Source organism: Rhamphochromis longiceps, linkage group LG22, assembly GCF_057381845.1.
Source record: "Rhamphochromis longiceps isolate RC_006_pf linkage group LG22, R_longiceps_female_GT1.1, whole genome shotgun sequence".
Classification (NCBI taxonomy): Eukaryota; Metazoa; Chordata; class Actinopteri; order Cichliformes; family Cichlidae; genus Rhamphochromis; species Rhamphochromis longiceps.
In genome coordinates this window covers 6907903-6929700 of record NC_140577.1, presented here as the reverse complement: position 1 = coordinate 6929700, position 21798 = coordinate 6907903, and the positions used below count along the sequence as shown (strand labels likewise).

At 43.5% G+C, this 21798-nt stretch overlaps 1 protein-coding gene across 13 annotated transcripts in view; it reads left to right on the top strand.

The window, feature by feature from the left end:
- macf1a (microtubule actin crosslinking factor 1a) overlaps positions 1–18667 on the top strand; it is a 234715-nt gene extending 216048 nt beyond the window's left edge. For 6 of the 13 annotated variants that reach the window (XM_085396334.1, XM_085396341.1, XM_085396330.1 and 3 more), the window contains 23 exons: positions 79–276; positions 549–677; positions 1450–1632; positions 1719–1874; positions 1999–2205; positions 2379–2498; positions 2597–2766; positions 2882–3041; positions 3129–3323; positions 3431–3703; positions 3791–3979; positions 4128–4239; positions 4369–4523; positions 5163–5325; positions 5416–5570; positions 5660–5734; positions 7756–7773; positions 8515–8632; positions 10378–10440; positions 12987–13204; positions 14687–14809; positions 15486–15594; positions 16668–18667. In XM_085396334.1, coding sequence (XP_085252460.1) covers positions 79–276; positions 549–677; positions 1450–1632; positions 1719–1874; positions 1999–2205; positions 2379–2498; positions 2597–2766; positions 2882–3041; positions 3129–3323; positions 3431–3703; positions 3791–3979; positions 4128–4239; positions 4369–4523; positions 5163–5325; positions 5416–5570; positions 5660–5734; positions 7756–7773; positions 8515–8632; positions 10378–10440; positions 12987–13204; positions 14687–14809; positions 15486–15594; positions 16668–16915 — 3537 coding nt within the window. In that variant the 3' untranslated portion in view covers positions 16916–18667. The remainder of the gene's footprint in view (positions 1–78; positions 277–548; positions 678–1449; positions 1633–1718; positions 1875–1998; positions 2206–2378; positions 2499–2596; positions 2767–2881; positions 3042–3128; positions 3324–3430; positions 3704–3790; positions 3980–4127; positions 4240–4368; positions 4524–5162; positions 5326–5415; positions 5571–5659; positions 5735–7755; positions 7774–8514; positions 8633–10377; positions 10441–12986; positions 13205–14686; positions 14810–15485; positions 15595–16667) is intronic. The other 7 variants (XM_085396343.1, XM_085396339.1, XM_085396331.1 and 4 more) reach the window with 6 other exon arrangements.
- The last annotated feature ends 3131 nt before the right edge of the window (positions 18668–21798 follow it).

Sequence of the window (21798 nt, the reverse complement as noted above, 5' to 3'; positions counted from 1 at the left end):
TTTTAACTTTCTGAAGAGCACTTATGCGTATATTTTTCCATCCCAGCATTCAAATCTTTCTTCCTCTTTCCTTCCCAGGTTTTACGTAATGATGTGCTGTCCCATCATGCCACAGTGGACACTGTGAACAACGCTGCCGCTGAGCTGCTGGAGTCCTCTCCTGGCGATGAGGCGGGCAACCTGAGGGATCAGCTCGATCAGCTCAACCAGAGCTGGGGGAGTCTACTGCTCAAAACCCAGGAGCGACAAAAACTGCTGGAGGCCGCCCTGCAGCAGGTACTGCAAAGAAGCAGAAAATTAGATCTGTGCTTGCTTTAGTTAGATTTAACTTGACTGGTAATTAACAAAATATATATTTCATAGTGATTGTTTAGATTGTTTTTGAGCTAGATGTAGATCTTATATCATCTGAATGGTTGTGAAGTGTTGATTGTGATGCTCTGTCATTAATTTCATCATAATAGGTCTATTTGATTGTTTCATGACATGATTTTCAGTTTAGGTTCAACTTGTTCATGCTTGTTGGTGTCTCACTGGTGTCTTTGTAGGCTGAAGGTTTCCATGGGGAGTTGGAGGAGTTCCTCCAGTGGCTGAGGAGGACCGAGAGCCAGCTGTCTGCCGCCAAGCCAACAGGCGGTCTCCCTGAAACCGCCAGGGAGCAGTTACAGCAACACATGGTAACGTTACACCTTCATACTCACATCATCAGGGACAATACACAGGCACACGTCACAGTCCACAGTGGTTAGACACATTGGTGTTATAACTCTGAAAAAGAGAAAAAAAATACTTTATAGAATAAAAAATAAATAAACATTGAAGTACAGACTGGGATGTCTATGTGACGTGTTATCATGCTATCAGATATTGAGATTGGGCCATAACATCCACGTCACGGTAATAAAAACCAAAGTGAAACTAGCTGAATTCGATCTGCCGCGTGACTGAATTGTTAGAATTTATCAACGTTGCCAATTTACACCATTTAAAGTCTCTCTTGCATGTTTCTGAAGTGTTTTACGTCTCACATGTTGGAGTATTTTTGGTGCCTCTGTGAACAAAATAATTAACTGCTTAAAAACATTCATGTGTAGAGGAAGCATTTTAGGGTTTGTGTGACATTATGCACGTGTGCATTAGTTGTTGTTACTGCAGCTGAGGAATGCTTTCCTATCGCAGATCACAAACGAATGTTGCAAAAAAGTCTTCTGCACATATCTAATTCAGTGTTAGGACGGGATTCTGTAACAGTGCCGGAGTGCTTTGACTCCAAAATTTGTGCAGCTGCAGAGTATCGACTTACAAACGCACTCTTCATTTCACACAGAGAGACACTTGGCATATGGAGGCTATAAAAGTTTAATAGCTTGTATTGTTCTATAACGGCCTGTTAGACACGATGAAGCTCACCTTTTCATCATCTTCTGTTTGTGCTCTCGCTGTCTGCAGGAGCTCCAAGCCCAGGTGACTCTACGTGCAGAGCAGTACAATCGCCTGCTGGATCAGGGAGAGTCCATGCTGCTGGCTCGTGGAGGAGAAGAAGCAGGACCTGGTACCACCCAGACCCAGCAGAACCTGGCCATGCTGCAGAACAAGTGGGGCAGCCTCAACACCAAGATGGACGACCGCAGGGTAAATCTTTACGAATACACTTCTCTTTGTTTTGCTCATGTGTTCTGCAGCTCTTTCGTTAACTCTGAACTCTCGAAACTTTCCAGGCAAAACTGGACGAGGCCGTTTCTTTGGCCACGGGTTTTCAGACTTCTCTGCAGGACACCATCAACTGGCTGACCCAGGCTGAGCAGACCCTGAACATGGCCCAGCCCCCCAGCCTCATACTAGACACCGTCCTCTTCCAGATTGATGAGCACAAGGTAGCAACATTAAAAATACTTATCTTAGATCGCTTACTTTTCAGATCCTGTTTGTTTCTCGATATTGTCATGAACATGCTGTTTGCGTTGCGTGTAACTCTTTCCACCCTTTGTGTCTGTCCAGGTCTTTGTCAATGAGGTGAACACCCACAGAGAGCAGGTCCTGGCTCTGGAGAAGGCCGGCTCTCAGCTTCGCTTTGCCAGCCTGAAGCAGGACGTGGTTCTGATCAAGAACCTGCTGCTCAGCGTCCAGGCCCGCTGGGACAAGCTGGTCCAGAGGTCACTGGACCGAGGCCGACACCTGGATGAGGCCCGCAAAAGAGCCAAACAGGTAGAAACAGGCTCTTTAAAGATGGTTTGTTGCGGCTACATGAAGACTATTTAAACTTTTGTGTCAGTCTGAGGATTGTTTCAGCGCTGTGGTTTTCTCTCTTATATTGACTTTGACTAAAACTTCAGAAAAAAGTGCATTAAAACAAGTTTTCATCAAATTGTTTTCTTTAGTTCCACGAGGCCTGGAGGAAGCTGACAGACTGGTTAGAAGAAGCCGAGAAAAGGCTGGACTCAGAGCTGGAGATCTCCAACGAGCCGGATAAGATCAAAGTACAGCTGACAAAGCACAAGGTACAAGAAGAAAAATGCATCATCAAATATTCAGTTTTCTTTACTGCTCCATTTCCTGCTACAGTCTTTTCTCTCCCATCATTTTTCCGCCTCTCCAGGAGTTTCAGAAAGCACTGGGATCAAAACAGCCCGTCTACGACACCACGGTGAGGTCAGGGAGGGCCATGAGGGACAAAGCTCAGCTGCCTGCAGACACGCAGAAACTGGATAACCTTTTGGGAGAAGTTCGTGACAAATGGGACACCGTCTGCGGCAAGAGCGTGGAGAGGTAACGAGAAGATGAACACTGAAACTGGTGTGCTCGGCTTCACCGGACAGGTTTGCATTACTGTGAAAAATAAAATCTGTTGAGTAATAGCCGTCATCTTCTTTTCTCCATCAAGACAACACAAGCTGGAGGAGGCTCTGCTGTTCTCTGGTCAGTTTGCTGAAGCTCTTCAGGCTTTGGTGGACTGGCTGTACCGAGTGGAGCCTCAGCTAGCAGAAGACCAGCCCGTCCACGGGGACCTGGATTTGGTGTCCAACCTCATGGACTCGCATAAGGTGTGTATATTAGAACAAACAGAACTATACTGTTATGTGAACATGTGTGCTATGTTCACTCATGACTGGTAACTTTCCCACTTACAGGCTTTCCAAAAAGAACTGGGGAAGAGAACCAGCAGCGTTCAGGCTCTGAAGCGTTCGGCCCGTGACCTGATGGAGACCGGCCGCGATGACACAGCGTGGGTCAAAGTTCAGCTTCAGGAGCTCAGCAATCGCTGGGACACAGTCTGTGCCCTATCAGTCACCAAGCAGACGCGCCTGCAGCAGGCGCTCAAACAGGTCAGAAAGGCGGCTGCACAGCTGCTTTCACTGTCAAACTTTTCGCCACATTTTTCCGTAATCAGACAATCGCAGATCCATAAAAAAATGCTCTGTGTGCCTGTCAGGCGGAGGACTTTCGCACAGCGGTGCAGCTGCTCCTGGAGTGGCTCTCAGAGGCGGAGCAGACGCTTCGTTTCCGCGGCGTCCTCCCCGAAGAGGCGGAGACTCTGCAGGCGCTGCTCCACACACACCGGGACTTCATGGGCACAGTGGAGGAGAAGAGGACTGACGTGAACAAGGCTGCTGGCATGGGAGAGGGCATCCTGACCGTGTGTCACCCCGACTCCATCACCACCATCAAACACTGGATCACTATCATCAGGGCACGCTTCGAGGAGGTGACGAAGAAATAAATCAATATTTGTCACAAGTATTGCTTTGTTGTTGAGATTTCTGACTAATTAATAACCGTTTTCAATCTGCAGGTGCTGACTTGGGCTAAACAGCACGAGCAGCGGCTGGAAACGGCTCTGACCGAAGTGCTCAACAATGCCAACCTGCTGGAGGAGCTCCTGTCATGGCTACAGTGGGCTGAGACCACACTGGTCCAAAGAGACACTGAACCACTGCCTCAGGACATCCCACAACTCAAAAACCTCATCACAGAGCATCAGGTGAGTCCTTCAGTAGCCTCAGTGACTCATCAGTTGTTTGTCTTTTTACTAAACTCGCAGACGTAGTATTTTAATGTATTACACTCTAAGACTGACTATGTTTGGACGCACATTTGAGTTACTGTCTGTTGCTGTTTGCTGTACTCAGATGTTTATGGAGGAGATGACGAGGAAGCAGCCGGATGTCGACAAAGTGACAAAAACCTACAAAAGAAAGCCAGCCGAGCCTCCCAGCAGCCTGGCGGAGAGGAGAGGCGCTCGTAAGTCTCCTGTGTTTACCTCTCAGCGAACAAATATTATCATCTCCCACGTCTGTTTCACACTGATGCTAGTGAATGTGGTCGAAAGGTGCAGGTGCCGTTTAGTTTAGCTTTACCTGTTCTCTGCAGGAAAACACCAGCAGCAGCAACAGCAGCAGGCGGCCATGCAGGTTTCTGGGGGAAACCCACGACTCAACCAGCTGTGTGCCAGGTGGCAGCAGGTGTGGCTTCTAGCTCTCGACCGGCAGCGCAAACTCAACGATGCTCTGGACAGGCTGGAGGAGGTACATTAAATTTGGTCAAGCAAAGCTACCCACACTCACTAAACATTAAACTTTATGTATTTTTTTTATTATTGTTGTTAATTAATTTTATTTGAAAAGGGACCATGCAGAGCATTAGGCAAGGCAAGGCAAGTTTATTTGTATAGCACAATTCAACAACAAGGTGATTCAAAGTGCTTTACAGAGACATTAGAAACAAGAACAAATAAAAAGCATGATTTAAAATTGAATAAAACAAGCAAATAAACTAACTAACTAATTAACAAACAAACAAACAACAGTATATAAAATCAAAACAGATAAAATCAGAACAGTAGATAAAATCAGTAGTTAAATGTAAGTTTTGAAATTTAAGCTTAAAGTGTGGATTTGGTGCTTTATTCAAATGCAGCTGAGAACAGGTGAGTCTTCAACCTGGATTTAAATAAACTGAGTGTTTCAGCTGATCTGAGGCTTTCTGGGAGTTTGTTCCAGATATAAGGAGCATAAAAGCTGAATGCAGCTTCTCCGTGTCTGGTTCTGACTCTGGGATTAACATAAATATTGCCATTAAATGCTTTGTAGCAGAGTTAGCTTAAGCTAATTTGCATCTGTTGTGTACTTTGAATCCTAATTAATGCCACTGTTGTCCATTTTCAGCTCAAGGAGTTTGCCAACTTTGACTTTGACGTGTGGAGGAAGAAGTACATGCGCTGGATGAACCACAAGAAGTCCCGCGTCATGGATTTCTTCAGACGCATCGACAAAGACCAGGATGGCAAGATCACACGGCAGGAGTTCATCGACGGCATCTTGGCCTCGAGTACGAAGCTGCAGTGGTTTTGTTTTGTGTTTATATTGTTGTTTTGTTTTATATTTCAAAGACGGTAAATATCATATCTAATATCCTCAGAATTTCCAACCAGTAAGCTGGAGATGACGGCCGTGGCAGACATCTTTGACAGGGATGGAGACGGTTACATAGACTACTACGAGTTTGTTGCTGCTCTGCACCCCAACAAGGATGCCTACAGGCCGACCACTGACGCCGACAAGATCGAGGATGAGGTAAGAGGGAGCTTAGAAAAACGTCTCGCTATAAATTTAGCTCAAAACATGTCAGTTATTTACGTCTTGTCTGGTCTGTGGTTGTGCAGGTGACGCGGCAGGTAGCCCAGTGTAAATGTGCCAAGAGGTTCCAGGTGGAGCAGATAGGCGAGAACAAATACCGGGTAAGTTCAGCTTTATTTATCGATCTACTGTTAGAGATAAAATAAAGATTCAAATAATAACTTTTGGAAAAAATATATTTTAACAGGAATTGTTTTAAAAAACTGGGTCAAAGGGGATTTACTTTGATTGTGTAGCAGTATGCAACCTTTTGAGGTGCATATGAGGTCGAAGTAGTATAAACAAACACTCAGGTTCAAATTTACACCTAACACAAGAGTGGGTGTGACAGCACCCAAAATCAATGTTTAAACAAAGATTATTTTAATGTGTGAAGCGAACGAAGAGAAGGAAGTAGAAATCTAAGCATGACTGCTAAGATTTACCCGTGAATCCCATTTGACTCTGTTCTGATTGGTTCATTATTCATTACTGACTGTGACTGCACTTCATTAACTTCTCAACTTAACTTCACAGCATTTCACGCACGTGTGTCCATCTCACATCATGATAATCATGGTGTATTTAAGTGTTTACGCTGTCGCTGTCATAATATGTCATAACATCGATAGAACATGTTTATAACAACTGCGGGATGGCTGTCTTTTTCATCACAAAGCATTAATAATCCTGTAAATGCGACAGCACAGATACACACAGCAGGGTGGGAATTAGGAGCTGTAACTGAATTACTGTTGGACTGTAAAACCTGGTTCTCTGCAGGAAAAATGTGGAGTGAATCTTAAACTAGTTAACAGAGTTTTTGATGATGTCGTTCTAAATTTTATGTCACTGAAATACATTTTTGTTTAATTGTTGGGGATATTTAAATTCTGGGTTGTGAGGAGTAAAGTTTATTCAGTGTCTGAGAACCGCTGATATGGACCTGGAGCCAAAGTGTTTTCCTGTATTTGTTTTTATGAACGCCATAAAGATGAAAGACTTTAAAGACTGTCCTGTGGGAGATCATTGGCTGTATTGTAATCCTTTACCCTTTTGGAGGTAACAGCCAGTATTTTGGTACACCCAAGCATGCATGAATATTTTTTTATAAACCTTTACATTCATAGATCACCAGTAACCTGGTTAAAATCTGCCTTCTTATGTGGAAGATGTGTTTTCTTGGCATAAACACAGTAAAACCTTATTGAACCAAAAGCAAAAATACCTGTAAGAACTCAGTTTAAACAGTAATTTCTTCTAGTTTCAGAAACTATGCTTGCTTGGCTTGAAACTAAAATAAAATCAAAATAGAGGAGTAGATGTGAACCTAACTGTACGGGTCACCAAAAAACTGGACCAACATGAACAGATTAAGTGAAAAATGACTGAATATATTTAATTTTAATCCAAAATCTAACTACAGAGGAGGTGCCTTGTTACTGCACCTTTTAGGAAAATTCTCCGGACGTTGGTGTAGGGGTTAGCACTGGTTATTGATGAATTTAAATTGGCTGTAGTTATGAGGTAGATGAGGCGCTCTATGGTTAAATGTGTCTTGCAATATAAGCTGCTTGGTCAGTAAGACTAGAAAGTCATATAAATGTGAGTGCACTTGCATTATCTGTAGACTGAACTTCACACAACGTGGCAGACAGCAGCAGTCTGTGTGTGTCTGTGCAGCATTATACAGCAGACCTCAGCTCTGACCGTTTTCAGCAGCATTTCCTGGATCGGCCATCACTACCACTGCTACAGTTTGTGTCCACTCCATCATTACCCAGTGGGTAATGACATCCAGCGTCAGACTGCAGGACGCTGGGGATACTAATCGTCACAGTGTTTGTCTCTCTGCTCTTCTGTGTGTGTCTGGCTTCTCTTTTCTTCTCTGTCTTTGACTCCATCTCCTGTCTCGACTTCATCGTCACCCATTTTCACATCGCTGACGTAACTGCCGCACACGGCTTCTTTTTGCTTTCACCACTAATTGTGAGCCCAAGTTTGAGTTTTCCGAAAACACTGCACACAGATAAATGGTGTCCTTTCATACATCACAGATTCAAGTTGTCGGTATTTGTTGTTTCATTCTCTCTTTCTCTTCCCTTTGTCTTCCTCTGCTCCGTGTCTTCTGGATTTATTGTAGTTCTTCCTCGGAAACCAGGTAAAGTGACGTCCGCTGCTGCGAGTGGACGTGTGAAAGCTGCTTCCCCGTTCTCCACTGAAGGAGTGCACCGCTTCCTGTTTCCGTATACTTGAAGAAAATACCGTTATGATACAGTAAATCTGTATTTATTTAATTTTACGTTTTCAAGGAAGAAGCACTCCTTTGTGGCTTTGCAACGTGTAAGCGGGTTTCACCGTCCGCTTGTGTTTCTGCTGTGATTTGTTTGGTGTTGAGAGTGACAAATTGCACAATGCGAAGCTGGCGACAGTGACATGGCTGAAGGGGTAATTAGTGGTTCGGTGATATATAGTGTGCTTGGGACTGAAGCTGGGAAACAAATCAAGCTGCTTGGAGAGAGATCCAGAAAATTCCTTCTGTGCTGGTATCGCTTGGAGGTCTGCTTCGCTGGGCGGTTTGAAAAACAATAACACGTTAGAAAACTTCAAAGACTGAATATAAATACATGATTGATTTATATTGTGTGTGACGATGCGTGGATATGAGTGGCTGGGTGAACTGGGCTGAGATCTGTAACTTCTGTCAGTGCATGGTTTTTCTGTCAGTGCATGGAGTAGAAACGATGCTCAGATTTGGTACTTGGGCTTCTTGGTGTGATGGTTGTAAATCTTTAGAAACCAAATAGTTGTTTTTACTCATTAATTTTTTCCCCCTGATTCCCTCTTCTGTTTCCACTCTTTTTGGCCCTTCTTCCCTCCGTTTTTATGTCACCTGCCCCAGTTTGGAGACTCTCAGCAGCTGCGTTTGGTGAGGATTTTGCGCAGCACGGTGATGGTGAGAGTCGGAGGAGGTTGGATGGCTCTAGACGAGTTTCTGGTCAAGAACGATCCATGCAGAGGTGAGCAAAGTGGGCACACAAACAGATCAGCCTCCTCTCATTTATATACACACACACACACACACACACACACACACACGAGCCTGACCGATACTGGATTACAATGGGGCTTTTTTTTAGGCATATCAGCACAATTTCAATTTGACACATGCATTTTTGATTGGAAAAAAGTAAAAATAAATAATAAAAAGTAAATAATTAGCTGTGAAAAATAATTATATTGATTAGTGTATACACTGGAAATAATTCTGACATAATAATTCTACATTTTCACCTCAATTAAACTTAAATTAGATCTGCTTTGTTATTAGCATATATCTTATTCTTAGCTTTTATAATCAGAATTTGTTTGTTGGCAAACTTTTAAATTTATATGATTAACTTTTAGTTAGCACTCTACTAAACAACTTTTCATTATGTGTAGTGACGATTTTCAACATTTTATTTTTAGCTAAAACTTTTAATACACTATCTATACTTTAGCTTTGTGGCTAAGAATTTTAACTGCAAATCGTGCTTTTAGCTAATAACTTTTATAACTTTTTATTCCTGATTTTATTTAGAAACGTGTCAGTTATGATTAATACAATTTTTGATTCTTATATATTTTAAGCTAACTCAAACCATTAACTATAACTTTCAAGTTAGTAATTATGAACTTTTTAGCTTTAGCTAGCATTAGCATTAGTAAACTGTTAGCTCGTACGTTAAGCTGATATTTTCCAGCTTCTCATTCCTACTTAAATCTTTTTGTAACTGTTTATCTCTTAACAGTTAACTCCTAACCACATGTGTTAATTAGTTTTTTAATTTAATTCTTTTTCAAATGTTTATCTGTTATGTTTAAGCAACAGTTTAAACTTCCATTATGATTAGCTAACATTTTCCAACTTTATATTGATACTTTTATCTCTTTTAGTCATTTGTCTGTCAGGTTTAGTTGACAATTTATTTTATCTCATGATTCTAACTGCTTTTACATATATTTTTTTTTTATTTTTAAAAAACTTTAAAATCTGATTAGATCATTTATGCAGTTTTATTATTACTAAGTATCAGTTCTTTTTAGTTTAGCTTTAGTTGTAGGCTTTAGGTCTGAAAAGGATCTTTAAAAAAGCCTCATCATTAAAACTTGAAGCCATTTATGGGGACTAAGATGCTTTTTTTAAATGAATGGGGCACCATCTTGAGAAAAAATATCCAGTGGTATATATCGGTCAGGCACAAGCACTTAAGACACCATCACACCAAAGCAAACAAACCCTCAAAGATGTTTCTCAACATGTTTACAACGCCGAACACAAGTGGCTGAACGCAAACGGAGACAAAACACGAAATAAAGGACAAAACACACAAACCGACTCAAGTTTCTTTAGTTTTTCTGTCAGCAGGTGATGCAGTGAAGCGCACCGTCTCATTTTTCTATCCAGTGTTTTCTTCCAGTGACGTCGGTGTAATTGTTGTGCTCCTCGGAGTGGTGTTTCTCTCTCTCTCTGTCTCCATCTCTCTTCCCCAATCTGTCATTTCCCTCCGAGCCCATCCTCTGTCGATCCCAAAGGACTCAATCTTCATCATCATCTTATCTCGTCACGTTTTATTTCTGTATACACACACGTCCTCTCCTCGGCCTCTCTCTGTTCATTCTTTCTTAAATAAAAAACGTAGTATTGCATGGTGCATGATCCTCAGTTTCTCTTTATTCCCTTCCTTTTTTTTCCCTCTCTCCCTTTTTTCTCTCTTCTCAGTGCAACATCCAGGAATAAAGATTCTCCGCTCCGATTCGAGTAGCTCCATCTCATCTCGTATAGGTTGGATTTCTCCTCTCTCTCTCACGCTTTCTCTTAGCTGCCTGTGTTTCCTCCGTCTGGTTTGGTTTTGATTGTTTTTTTGTGTTCCCCTGGGCTTCCACCTTTCTTTTTTTCTCTTCTTCTTCATTCTTTTTTTGTTGCTCTTATCTTTATCGTTCTCCCCTTTCTCTTCTTCTTCCTTGGTTTGGTGGTTTGGCCTTATTGCTGTGCCTTGCTGACTGTGATCACCTGACTAACATTATGTCTCCCCACTGTTCCTCCCCTACTGTTGCTGCTGGCTCCAGCCCTGAAATCCTGATCTGTTCCCTTTTTCCAACACCTTTCAGGGGTCTCCGACACTCGTCCGGACCCCAAGAGTTCAGCTGTGTGTGTGTTTGTGTGTGTTTAGGGCTCGTGTGTATCTAAAGCTGTTTTTTAACAGATTGGTTAAACAGTCTTAGGATTGTGTGTGTGTGTGTGTGAGAGAGAGACTTTCTTCATTCCACTTCCAGCATGCAGTTATTTCACGTTGTCTCTTGTGTCTCTTAGTGACAGTCACTCCTGGCTATTTCTGCTGCCGAGGTATCTACACTTCCTCTCTGTCTCTCACTCACCATCCATCCATCCATCCATCCATCCATTCATCTCCATCTTTAACCACAGCTGTCCTCTGTGTGTCTATATATGTGTGTTTGTTCACGTGTGTGTGCTCTTTATAACCGTGGTCAGGTTTGTGCGTTGAAGGCATTCATGTCAGTCCCGTCTGTGTGGCACATGTTTGCGTCATGCTTTCCTCACTCACAGTAAAAAGCAGGATTTGGCCAACCCCCTGGTCTTTAGATGTAACTCGAGGTTTGCTGATTTTTACAAAGTAAATCCGTAAATAAGACATTATTGAGACAAGAAGAGAGCGTGTGTAAAACTAAATGAATAAACACAGAAAAAAAAATACAGCGGTCACTATGAGTACTAAGTAAAGACAGAGCTGCTCTTTTGTCTGCTTCGTAGAGAAGAACGTAAAAACTCTTGATTTGTAGGAGAAAAATATTGGTGTCTTAGACCTGGGCGTGGCCAGCCTGGGTTTCTAATAACGCTGGCTTTCCAACGCGGCTCCTTTAAATGTGATGGCTGGTTGGTGGGAGACACAATTACAGGGTGCACCTGGCTGGCTGGCTTTGAGGGGGGACATAATTACAGGGTGCACCCGTTTAATTGACTGGCCTTGCTATTCAGTTGCTCGGGACGAGCTAGCTGCAGCCCTCCTCTCCTTCTTCTTTTTAAGATTTTTTCCACTCTTTTCTTTCACTCCATTTCTCCTCCACTCTGAATCTGTGTCCTCTCTCCCTCTCTCTTTCTTTCTGTATTTATTTGTTCTCTCTTGAACCCTCCCGTTGTCCTCGGTCTCTCCACTCTCTCTTTTTGTGGCTGGCTTCTCCAGGCTTGCTGTTGTCTGCTGGGGCTGCTGCACCACTTTTTGTCCAAGAATGCCGCTGAGTGTTTTTTGAAGACGGGAGAAACCCTGAATCTCTGGGTTCTCTCCTGCTAAGCATAAACCAGGCATGACCCCCACATGTATTTATACACAATCTGTGTGTATACAGCAGAGCTGAGATGCTCCTTTGCAGCAAGAAGTGAAAAACTACTTGAGATCTTGTTGACAAACAGCATAAGAGCAGCTGCACTTTGCTTCCAGCGCGCTCAGACGATTTTAAGCAGATACGCAACGAAAGTGTGGCACTCAGTCACAATTTGCAGATTATGAGAGCAGAGACGCGTGCTGTTGCTTAAGGAGTTATTTAAGGAGGAGTCTTTCACTTTTATATGTGATCTATAGAATAGTCTATCAGTCTTATTTCTCTGTTTACAGCATCAGGAAGCAGCGAGTGGGCTGCTGTCAGTACCTGTAAAGTTTGCTCATACAGGTGTTACGAAGCATGCATGGTGGCCTGCTTCTTAGCCACACAATTAAACTACCTGTTTATTCAGTTTTATTTTTTTGGCATAAACATTACATTTCCAATAATATTGATAGTTTCCCTTTATTTCATAAATGATGTATCAAACTGATTTGCAATGTGGCCCCCTGCTGGGTGAGAACAGTACTGCAGGTGGGCCTCAAGAAGTTATTTACAATAAAGGAAAATAAGTTTGAAATAACCACCAAGTTTTATAGTCTTTCTCTGAAGCAATGGCATTGTGTCTCCGAACTCGTGTCCACCAGTGTCGATGACTAGCTGACTTTCGTTGCGTATCGCAGTAATTAATTTGCTCCCACCTTTGCACTCAAACAAAACACGCCCCTCGCTCGCCTCCCACCTTAAAAATGACTCAACCGAAGTGCACTTAACAGTCCCTCAGTCCCCGAAACCCCACCCGACCAAACACCTGCTCTGCTCACGCGCACTCTCAAAGAAACATGCACCGACTCTGACGTCTGCAGCCAAGGAAGCACTGACTTTCTCCCTCACTCTGCTCGCTCCCTCTGCCGCCCCCTGCTGGAGGAAACCTCCGAGCCGACTCGAACCCAGACTCATTGTTCCCTTCCCTGTCCGTCTCTTTATGTCCAGCTCGAGGTCGCACCAACCTGGAGCTAAGGGAGAAGTTCATCCTTCCTGAAGGAGCGTCTCAGGGTCTGGCCGCCTTCCGGTCCCGGGGCCGTCGCTCCAAGCCGGGCTCTCGGAACGCCTCGCCCACCCGCTCCTCTTCCTCGGCCTCCCACAGTGGAGCTTCCCTCCCCTCTGCTCCCTCTGCCCCAGCCACCCCGACGGCCTCTGCATCATCCAGGGTAAGGTTTTTCCCTCGAGTCATTACACAGCATTAATGACAGAGCAGGGATATAAGCACTGAGTAATAAACATTTACAGTAAATTTTGAACTAATAGTGGTTTAAAAGTTGGTTTTGTAACACTTTTAAGTAATATTCAAAATACTAGAAAATATGGTTAAACACACATCTGATACTATCATAGGAAATGAAACTTCTTATTACTTGATCAAGTTATCTACCCAAAACATTAAAAGCCTTGAATCCCACTGCACATGCTGAAATGTGCTTGTTACTTAAAAGCAAACATTCTGCATGAAGTGTAGAAGTGCCCTCGACCTAAAGATATAAAAGATGGCCTTGGCAGTATGAAGTTAGTTTTCAGACGTAATAAACGTAGCGTTGATCTTACTGAGAAATCAGGGAACGCTGTCAGACACGCCTTAAAGCATGCCCTACTTTAACCACCTGTTTTATTCTGGTTAGGGAATGTCAAGAAAAACAAATGTAATTTTTGCTATATATTACTTAATAACTTTGGTGTAATATGAAAGGGGGAGCTCTTTGTCAGTAGGAAAGTCCAAAATTTATGCTTTTAAATTTTCCAGAGCTGGCTGATCGGCCTTTCCAAGGAGTCTCCCCCTAGAGCGAGGGTGGGGAACTCCAGGCCTCAAGGGCTGTGTCCTCCAGGTTTTAAATATCCGCCTGTGTCAACTCACCTGAATCAAATGATTAGCTCATTATCAGCTCTGGAGAACTTCAAGACATGTTGAGGAGGTATTTTAAATCAGCTGTGTTCAAGCTGTGATCAAGGATGCATCTAAAACCTGCAGGACACTGGGCCTTGAGGCCTGGAGTTCCCTGACCCTTCCCTAGGGTCCCTAGATTTTTGTAGCTCACACACACACACACACACACACACACACACACACACACACACACACACACACACACACACACAGTCTTTCATGCTCATCTTCTGTTGTGTGTTGGAGTGTTTGTTAAATGGAAACATCGTCATTGTCAGGACAAACAGACCATTGTTATTTCTTAGTGTCGTCATCTGATGTCAGTGATGTTTCTGTTTGTCATGTGAACGCTGTGTGTGTGCGAGGTGGTGCACATTTGTAACTGTGTTTTTATGCATTGTAACATAGTTGATTTGTTGTCATCCTCCTGTTGTTTGTCAGAAATCACCGCATCCCTAACTGTGAAATTTTATGTTTTGTTCTTTTTTCTTTCATCTTTTTGCCTTTTCCCCACGTTCCTCTTATTCAACCCTGCTAACCTCGCTGCAAACGTGTCCTTCCTGCATTGATGCGGTCTCTCTTTATGGGAAAAAAAATGAATGATCCACTCTTACACATTAATCTGCTGCGCTGAACTGTCCATCCAATGCCCCCACACCTCCTCCCCACACCCCCTCCTTCATTTGCTTCTTCCCTACGCTGCTTTGCTCTCCTCCACCCTTCCTTCCTTCCTTGCTTCCCTTCCTCCCTTCAGTCGTCCCATACTCACTCGCGTGACTATGCCAAGCCCTGGCTGGCACACAGTAAAACTCCAACGCCAACCAAGTGCCACTGCTGCCCAGATCTCGGTCACAGCCACACCACTCCTGGGCACGAGGTAACACACCCACCCACCCAACCAACTCCCCTGCCCCACCCAACCCCACTCCACTGAACGCGCTAATGCACTAATGCACACTTGCAGGTGCTCTCACATGGGAAGCTTTACTTTGGCTGGGGTGATTTTGAGCTTTGCTTGAATTGTTTTGGTTTTTTTTGTGTCAAAATAGGAGAATAAGGATAAAACCTGCACAGTTTAGTGCATTTATTTATCATTTCTCAGCTGAGTCGCTTCATTTCTTTAACTGAAATGACAGTAAAATTATTATTTTGTGGCTTTTAACTCTTGATTAGATAAAAGCAAGTTGATGAGATATCCTCTGTATTAAAAAAAGAGCAAATAATAAAGAAAAAAAATTAAAGGACTAATCAGCAGATTTATTACATATAGTTTCATGTGGTCACATAGTTTTATAAACACATACCTTCACAATTAATAGTAGTGTTTAATATAGTGTTCATATGTTGTTGGTGTTTTTGTGTTTAACACGTTTCTTTGTGTTGTTTATTATTTATTTGTAGATCTGTTTTTGTTCATGTCCATGTGGATGTGATATGTTGTGTTAAATCCCCTGTGTGTGTGTGTGTGTGTGTGTGTGTGTGTGTCTGTGTGCGTGTCTAAAGTGATAACAATGAAATTATCCTCAGCTGACGTCTGCCATGTGCTCCTGCAGGGGGCGCCATCTGGGTCCAAGTTAAAGAGACCGACCTTCCACTCGAGCCGAGGCTCGCTAACCGGGGAGAACGGTGGAACGACGCACACCAGCAAACCATCGCGGACGGGTGAGACACCAGCCATGTGTCCTGGCTACTTATCTACTTCATTAAGGAAGACCTGCTAATTGCAAGCTCTATATTTTTATTCATTAACTCTACTAGATTAGCTTTGCAGGACTCACAGTTCAAAGTAAGCCCCTGTCCCTGCTAAGACCAGACTTACCAGGAGGTTTGATTGTAAAGTGGGTGGGGCTTCTCTCCTTGAATGCAGGGCAGGTTTTAAAATTCCTACTTCTGTGACCAACAGACGTCAGCGAATGTGTTAATTCACAGCCAATTCACAGCATTGTTGCTGCTGAGATATTTACTCTCAGATAACTGAATTCAGTTCTACTCATAAATTTGTGTCAACATCTGAGACTAAAACGTAAAAATGCCAAAAACTGCAGTTCCTCTAACGGCCACTTGGAGGCTGTCCCCTGAAGTGAGTTAGCCTCCATGCACTCCAGGGTTAAAATGTCCAGCGTTACAGCAGAAAGAAACATGAGTCATAGTTTTCCCCTTCATGGCAGCTGTTCACTGAGTGATTTATGTTGTGAAGTCACCTGTTGATGTTGTAGTAGACTAATTATTTCGGTAACTTCTGCAGCATTTTAACGCGGTTATATGTCAAATAATAATAGCTTAATTGCACTAATAGGCCATGTCCAAAAGGTTTATGCACAGGTTGTTACTGAGAGTGAAATACTAGTATTTTATTTGCTTGTTAAGATTCATTATTGGGTGTCTGTGTCTAGTCCATAAATTAAGCTTACAAACCAGGCTAGCTACTGTTAGCCAACAGTCTGCAGCAGTCTGCCCTTTTCGTACAAATATGGCTACTCTGACCCCACAAAAAGCCAAGATGATGACAGCTGTGGTTGAAGATCAAAGAAAATTCACAAACCACTGGGTGACATCAAAGAGGCTGCGTCTATCTTGTATATGCAGTCTGTGGTCTCGGCCAACCCACAGACATGGCAGCCTCCACAGCCACAGTGCTGCAAACTAAATGTGAATCTGCACAAATGCATGCTCTGCTTTTGTCAGCACATTTTTACTGTCTTTTTTTTTCTCGTTTCCCTCTTTTCTCCTGTTAGATCCCAAGCGAGGGGGGTCCACAGCCAGCGGTCCCACCAGCCGAGCCGGCAGCCGAGCCGGCAGCAGGGCCAGCAGTCGCCGTGGCAGCGACGCCTCAGACGCATCAGAGCTCCAGGACGCTCGGTCCGTCTGCTCCGACACTTCAGATACCCCGCGACGACCGGGCGGTGGGGCCAAACCCTCCAAGATCCCCACCATCTCCAAGAAGACCCCCAGCCCAAAAACCCCGGGATCTGCGAAGAAATAAACCCACCCACAGAGAAACTGGAGGAACTTGCAGTGGGTGGGCCACTATTATCTGCCATTTTGGGTGTACCAGCGTCACTCTGAGCATCCATCCATAGGGCTTGTCTAGAATGTGTGCACTATGACTGATACTTTCCAGGAGAAAGAAGGAGGTGGATGAGCTGAGTGAATCTCCGTCTCGTTCTTTCCCCAGCCGACTGAAAACCTGCACAAGAGGAGAAGATTCTGGTCTGGCGGTCTCAGGCCAGAGTCTGTGGGGTGAAAAAAAAAGACTGTTCCCCTTTAAGAAGCGACCCCAGTTTGCCTTCCAGTCTCCTGCTTCGTCTTTCAGAAGTTCCCCACCAGCGAGGAACCAAACACAGACCGACCCGATGTGATGCTGCCTTACTTTGTGTTACAAACTCCTGTCCCGATCAGACACACAAACACACATTTTAACACAGAGCCGGTGCAGGGAGTGGGACACGCCGCCACCGCCGCCGCCACAGCTACAAAAACAAAAAAAGCTCAAGTGGCATTCAGGAGAAAAAAAAAAAAAAAAAAGAAGGAATTTGTGGGTTATTATTTTGGCTTGTGGGCCAGATGCCTCAGCGATGAGTTAAAAAAGAAAATATGCAACGACTGCCATGTCGCTTCCCCTGCGTTGGTTGGCGAGAAAAAGAGTCACCTCAGCAGATCTACGGAGGCGGGAAACGCTGTCTGGCTCCCACAGCGGCCAACCTCAGACTCGGAGGATCGGCGGTGGCGCTGCTGCAGCTGAGGGCAAACTCTCACACACTCAAACGCCGCAGAGCCGACTCCTCCCGACCGCTGGAACGTTAAGACGGGCCTCGCGGGTGTGCGTCTCGGCGGTTTTGTCACATGTCTGCGTTACAATCCGACACACACAGAAATAAGAAATCACAAACTGGCAATAGAGAGGACTATTTTTATGGCGACACACTCAACTAACAGCACATTACTGACAATACACGACATGCGTAACCTGACGTAAACGAGCGCGTTCGGAGAGTCCGACAACCAGCATGCACTAATTGTCTCTTCCTCTGCAGCCCAGCAGCACATACGCGCACTCTCAAACTCAAAAGGTGTGTGCGCGCATGTGTGTGTCGCGTGTGTCTTTCTTATAGGAAAGAATAAAGGTCAATGACTTGAGTCACTGTATGCAAACGTTTAATTTGCGAATGTCTTTTTGTTTTTTTTCTTCTCGTTGTTTTCTGGTTAATTTATAATCCAGTTTTGTTTTCTAGCTTGAGAGAAAGATCTATTTATTTTTCATGTCATATCACCGTTGGCAGAGAGTGATTTAGTATTATGGTGAAAGTTTTTTTTTCTCTTTTTTGTACCGAGAAGATGCCCACTCCGCTGTTTCGACGTGATCTGTGTGTAACGTGTGTTTCTACTCTGTTGTAACATGACATCATTCACTAGGTCGCTGATTCTAGTGGCAGCCTTTGTTACATTTTCTTTAAAGCTAATGACTACAGTTTTCCTGACCACGACCAAAGGGGGTTGCCCTTCATGTGTAGAGAGAACTACAAATATGAATGACAGGGGACCTGGGCTGAGCGGACCAATGAGAGCGGGCGTCCTCCCTCGTGTCCCTCCCCAGCGTCTCTTCTTCTAGGCTTTTCTTTTTTTTTTTCCAAATGCTCCATCTTTGGCGGGGCTCGAGTTTGTCTCTGTGTTATCTCGGTGTAAGAGATGAAGTTTATGAAAACTAATGAATTTACAATAAGGAAGAAGAAGAAGACATCATAAGGTGATTTTTATTTATTTATTGTCTCTCTGAGGGGGGAGGGATCGGGAGACGAGTCCACCACCTTTTGATGCTGTGCTACTCTGTGTGATAAGAACATGGAGGGAGGGGAGGGGGTGTTACTATGAGTCACTTGTGTAAAATTAAAACAACAAAAAAAAACTAAAATTATAAACAATTTTTTTGTTCTGTTTTTGTATTAAAATTATGCTTGCAGTAAAACCTCTTGTCTTTTGCGTCTGTGTATGTAAGAGCAGCCGAGTTTGATGTGTGAATGTGACCCGAAGCACCCACAACTTATTAGTTATTATTAATATAAGCAAGAGGTCACCGGTCCCAACAACTCCAACCTGAACTGAAGCCCTGATTTATGCACCAGGTCAGGGGCATCAAACATGTGGCTCATATGCATCAGCAGATGACTTTGCTGTAAATTTCAGACTTTGCAATCATAAATCATAGAAAATTCTCAGTGCTCTGCTGTTCTGTGTGTTCTAATGCATGAACTACACAAAACCCCTTTAAAGGTGTTTCCTGATCTCTACGAGGTATTTAATCTTATCCAAAGTCCTAGAAGCAACACTAATATGTGTGTGTTCACTTATTTAAAGCATTAAACATCTAAAGTAACTTTAATTTTAATGATCATCCGTACATAAAGGTTTCACGTTTATGATCACTGGACAAACCTGATTTAAAAGCTGCCCCAAGATAAGGTTTTAGTTGGAGGTTATTCTGCTAGCACCAAATCTGCCCCACTGCACAACTGAGCTGGGATGTTTGAGTGCCAGGACTCTCTCATAGCTCTGGTCATAAAGAAATAAGAGCCATACTGTTGTTAAGGGCAAGAGTACTCTGATCATTTGATCTGTAAACGGGCAGTTTATTAAATCTGCTCCCAAAATACCTCTTTACACTACAACAGGGGTCTTAAACTTGTGGCCCAGGGGCCACTTGCGGCCCACCTCACCCCTACTTGCGGCCCTTATATTGACCTGAAGAAATGTAATGCAATTTGGCCCCAGAAGTAACTTTTTTGTCAGGGAGGATTTGTGTATTGTTGAGTGCAATGTTAAAATAAAGTCTTTAAAAGTAAAAAATGATTTAATATGAAGGCAACATGAGCAGAGAGCACAAACGTGTTGAGGGATTGGCCGTGTTAGTTCAGTGAGAGAGTCCAAAACTAACGTGCACACTTATGTCTGCATTTTTGTTTTGTTAAATACAAACAAATTTATAGCAGAAGTGCTGCCACGTGTCTGGCCAGAAAGAGTAGCCATTGGTTTATTTAGTAGTTCAATGAAAAGCTTCAGTTCAGTAAGAGGTGAGAGAAAAAATGTGTTCACGTTTGCAGTTTTGTCTTGTTACACAATATTTGAAAAATTAACAAAACAAAACACTAGATTTTTGGAAATATTTGTGGGAGTTTTCTTGTTTGTTTGGGGTCTTTTTGTACTGCATGAACAATGAGGTGACCGTGCCAGCAGTGGCTCACAGCTCATTGAAGTTTGAGACCCCTGCACTGCAAGAATGGAAGCCGTGTGGCTTTTATGCATGGCTTTAACTAGCCCCGCCCACCTAAATTCAAACTCCCAAAGACCAGAGAGTCAGATACTCCTGCACTGAATGACTAACCATTTAAAAAAATAATAACTGCACTCGATAAATGGATAATATTTCTTCATTTACATGATATTAAAAATGAAAGTCTGCTGATTTTGTGAGATGGGTAGCATCACTTGGTCAGTTAGGGGTATTTTTGTGAGTACATTGACTTTTTTTTTCAGGTCTTAAAGTGATATTTCCAGCTTGTTTTCCTTGTTTTTTGTTATCATTAGTTTTTATTTAAGGATTTCTAGTCTAATTAATGGAAAAGGCCTTTAAGTCTCCGATTTCTCTGGTTTGCATGTGCGTGCCCACACTCACTCACTCATTCATGCAGACAGCGGCCCACAGACACCGGACATTCTTAGGTAATTACGCTGTTACAGATAAGGGCACGCCCGACTGGATCGTCTCTCCTGTACACGATGAGTCGCTAACCCCAGGGGAGGAGGTGGTGGAGTAAGTAATCTCAATAATCTGAGCTCCCTCCTCTCGGTCCTGATGTGTTTCTTGTCGTGTTCAAGCTCCCCAGTTTGTGTCGGTGTGAGACGGCGATGGAGGATTTGAAAATAACTCCGTCCTGTTTATTTGGTGGTTCCACCGGAGATGATGAGGTCTGAGTCCACCCTCTGCAGCTGTGTGTACACTCACACTCGCACTCCTCTCATTTTCTGTCCACTCTCAATCCATCTACGCCCGTCCTGCCTGCAGTCCATCTGTCATCCCAGACTGCTCCCTCTGATGACAGTCCTCGCTCTGTTCCACCACTTCTGTCTCGCAGGAATGTCATTTTTCATTTATGCTGGGTTTGTATGGTTTTGAGGGCACTCGGGCACATTTTTTTCCTCTCTCTCCTCTTTAACTCCCTGTTTGTTCTTTCACCTCCGCCTCTTCATCTCCTCTCACTCCTCTCCCCCTCCCCTTTATCTCTCCAGACGAGGCTTCCATAAAGTTGCAGATGTGAAGAGCAAAAGAAAACAAAATGGGGAAGAGCGTTAATTCCTGGCATTTGGGACTCGCCCTTTCGGCCAGGACAGAATGAACCGTGGTCACTTTGGTTTGGTCAGTGTTATTCATGCCTTTCAAAGTGACCGCAAGTACCAGGCCGCTTTGAAGCAAAGAGTACACAAACACGAACTGGCACAGGCCTGAGCCTCACTACTATATTTGAGTCACTTCTTCCCTCCAAGTCTTTTTGATTTAGAGTCGCACACATGCACACAGTGTGTTTGCATTAGGCCTGCTGCACGACAGGCTCTGTGAACTAATGAATAGCTTAACGGGAAACCTGCAGCTTCAGAAAAAAAGCAGACTTATGTTAGACGTTAATTCTGAGCCAAGATAACACATCGATGTTGGAGATTTTAGAGCTTTGAAACTGGCAACAGAGGGAAACAAACATTCATCCAACTCACAGAAGTGAACTGAAAGGATTCAAGTTGAAATAAAATGCAGTGGAAACGGAGGGTATAACAGCAAGGTTTGCCTGTAAACGTGGATTATAGGTTCATACATCTATA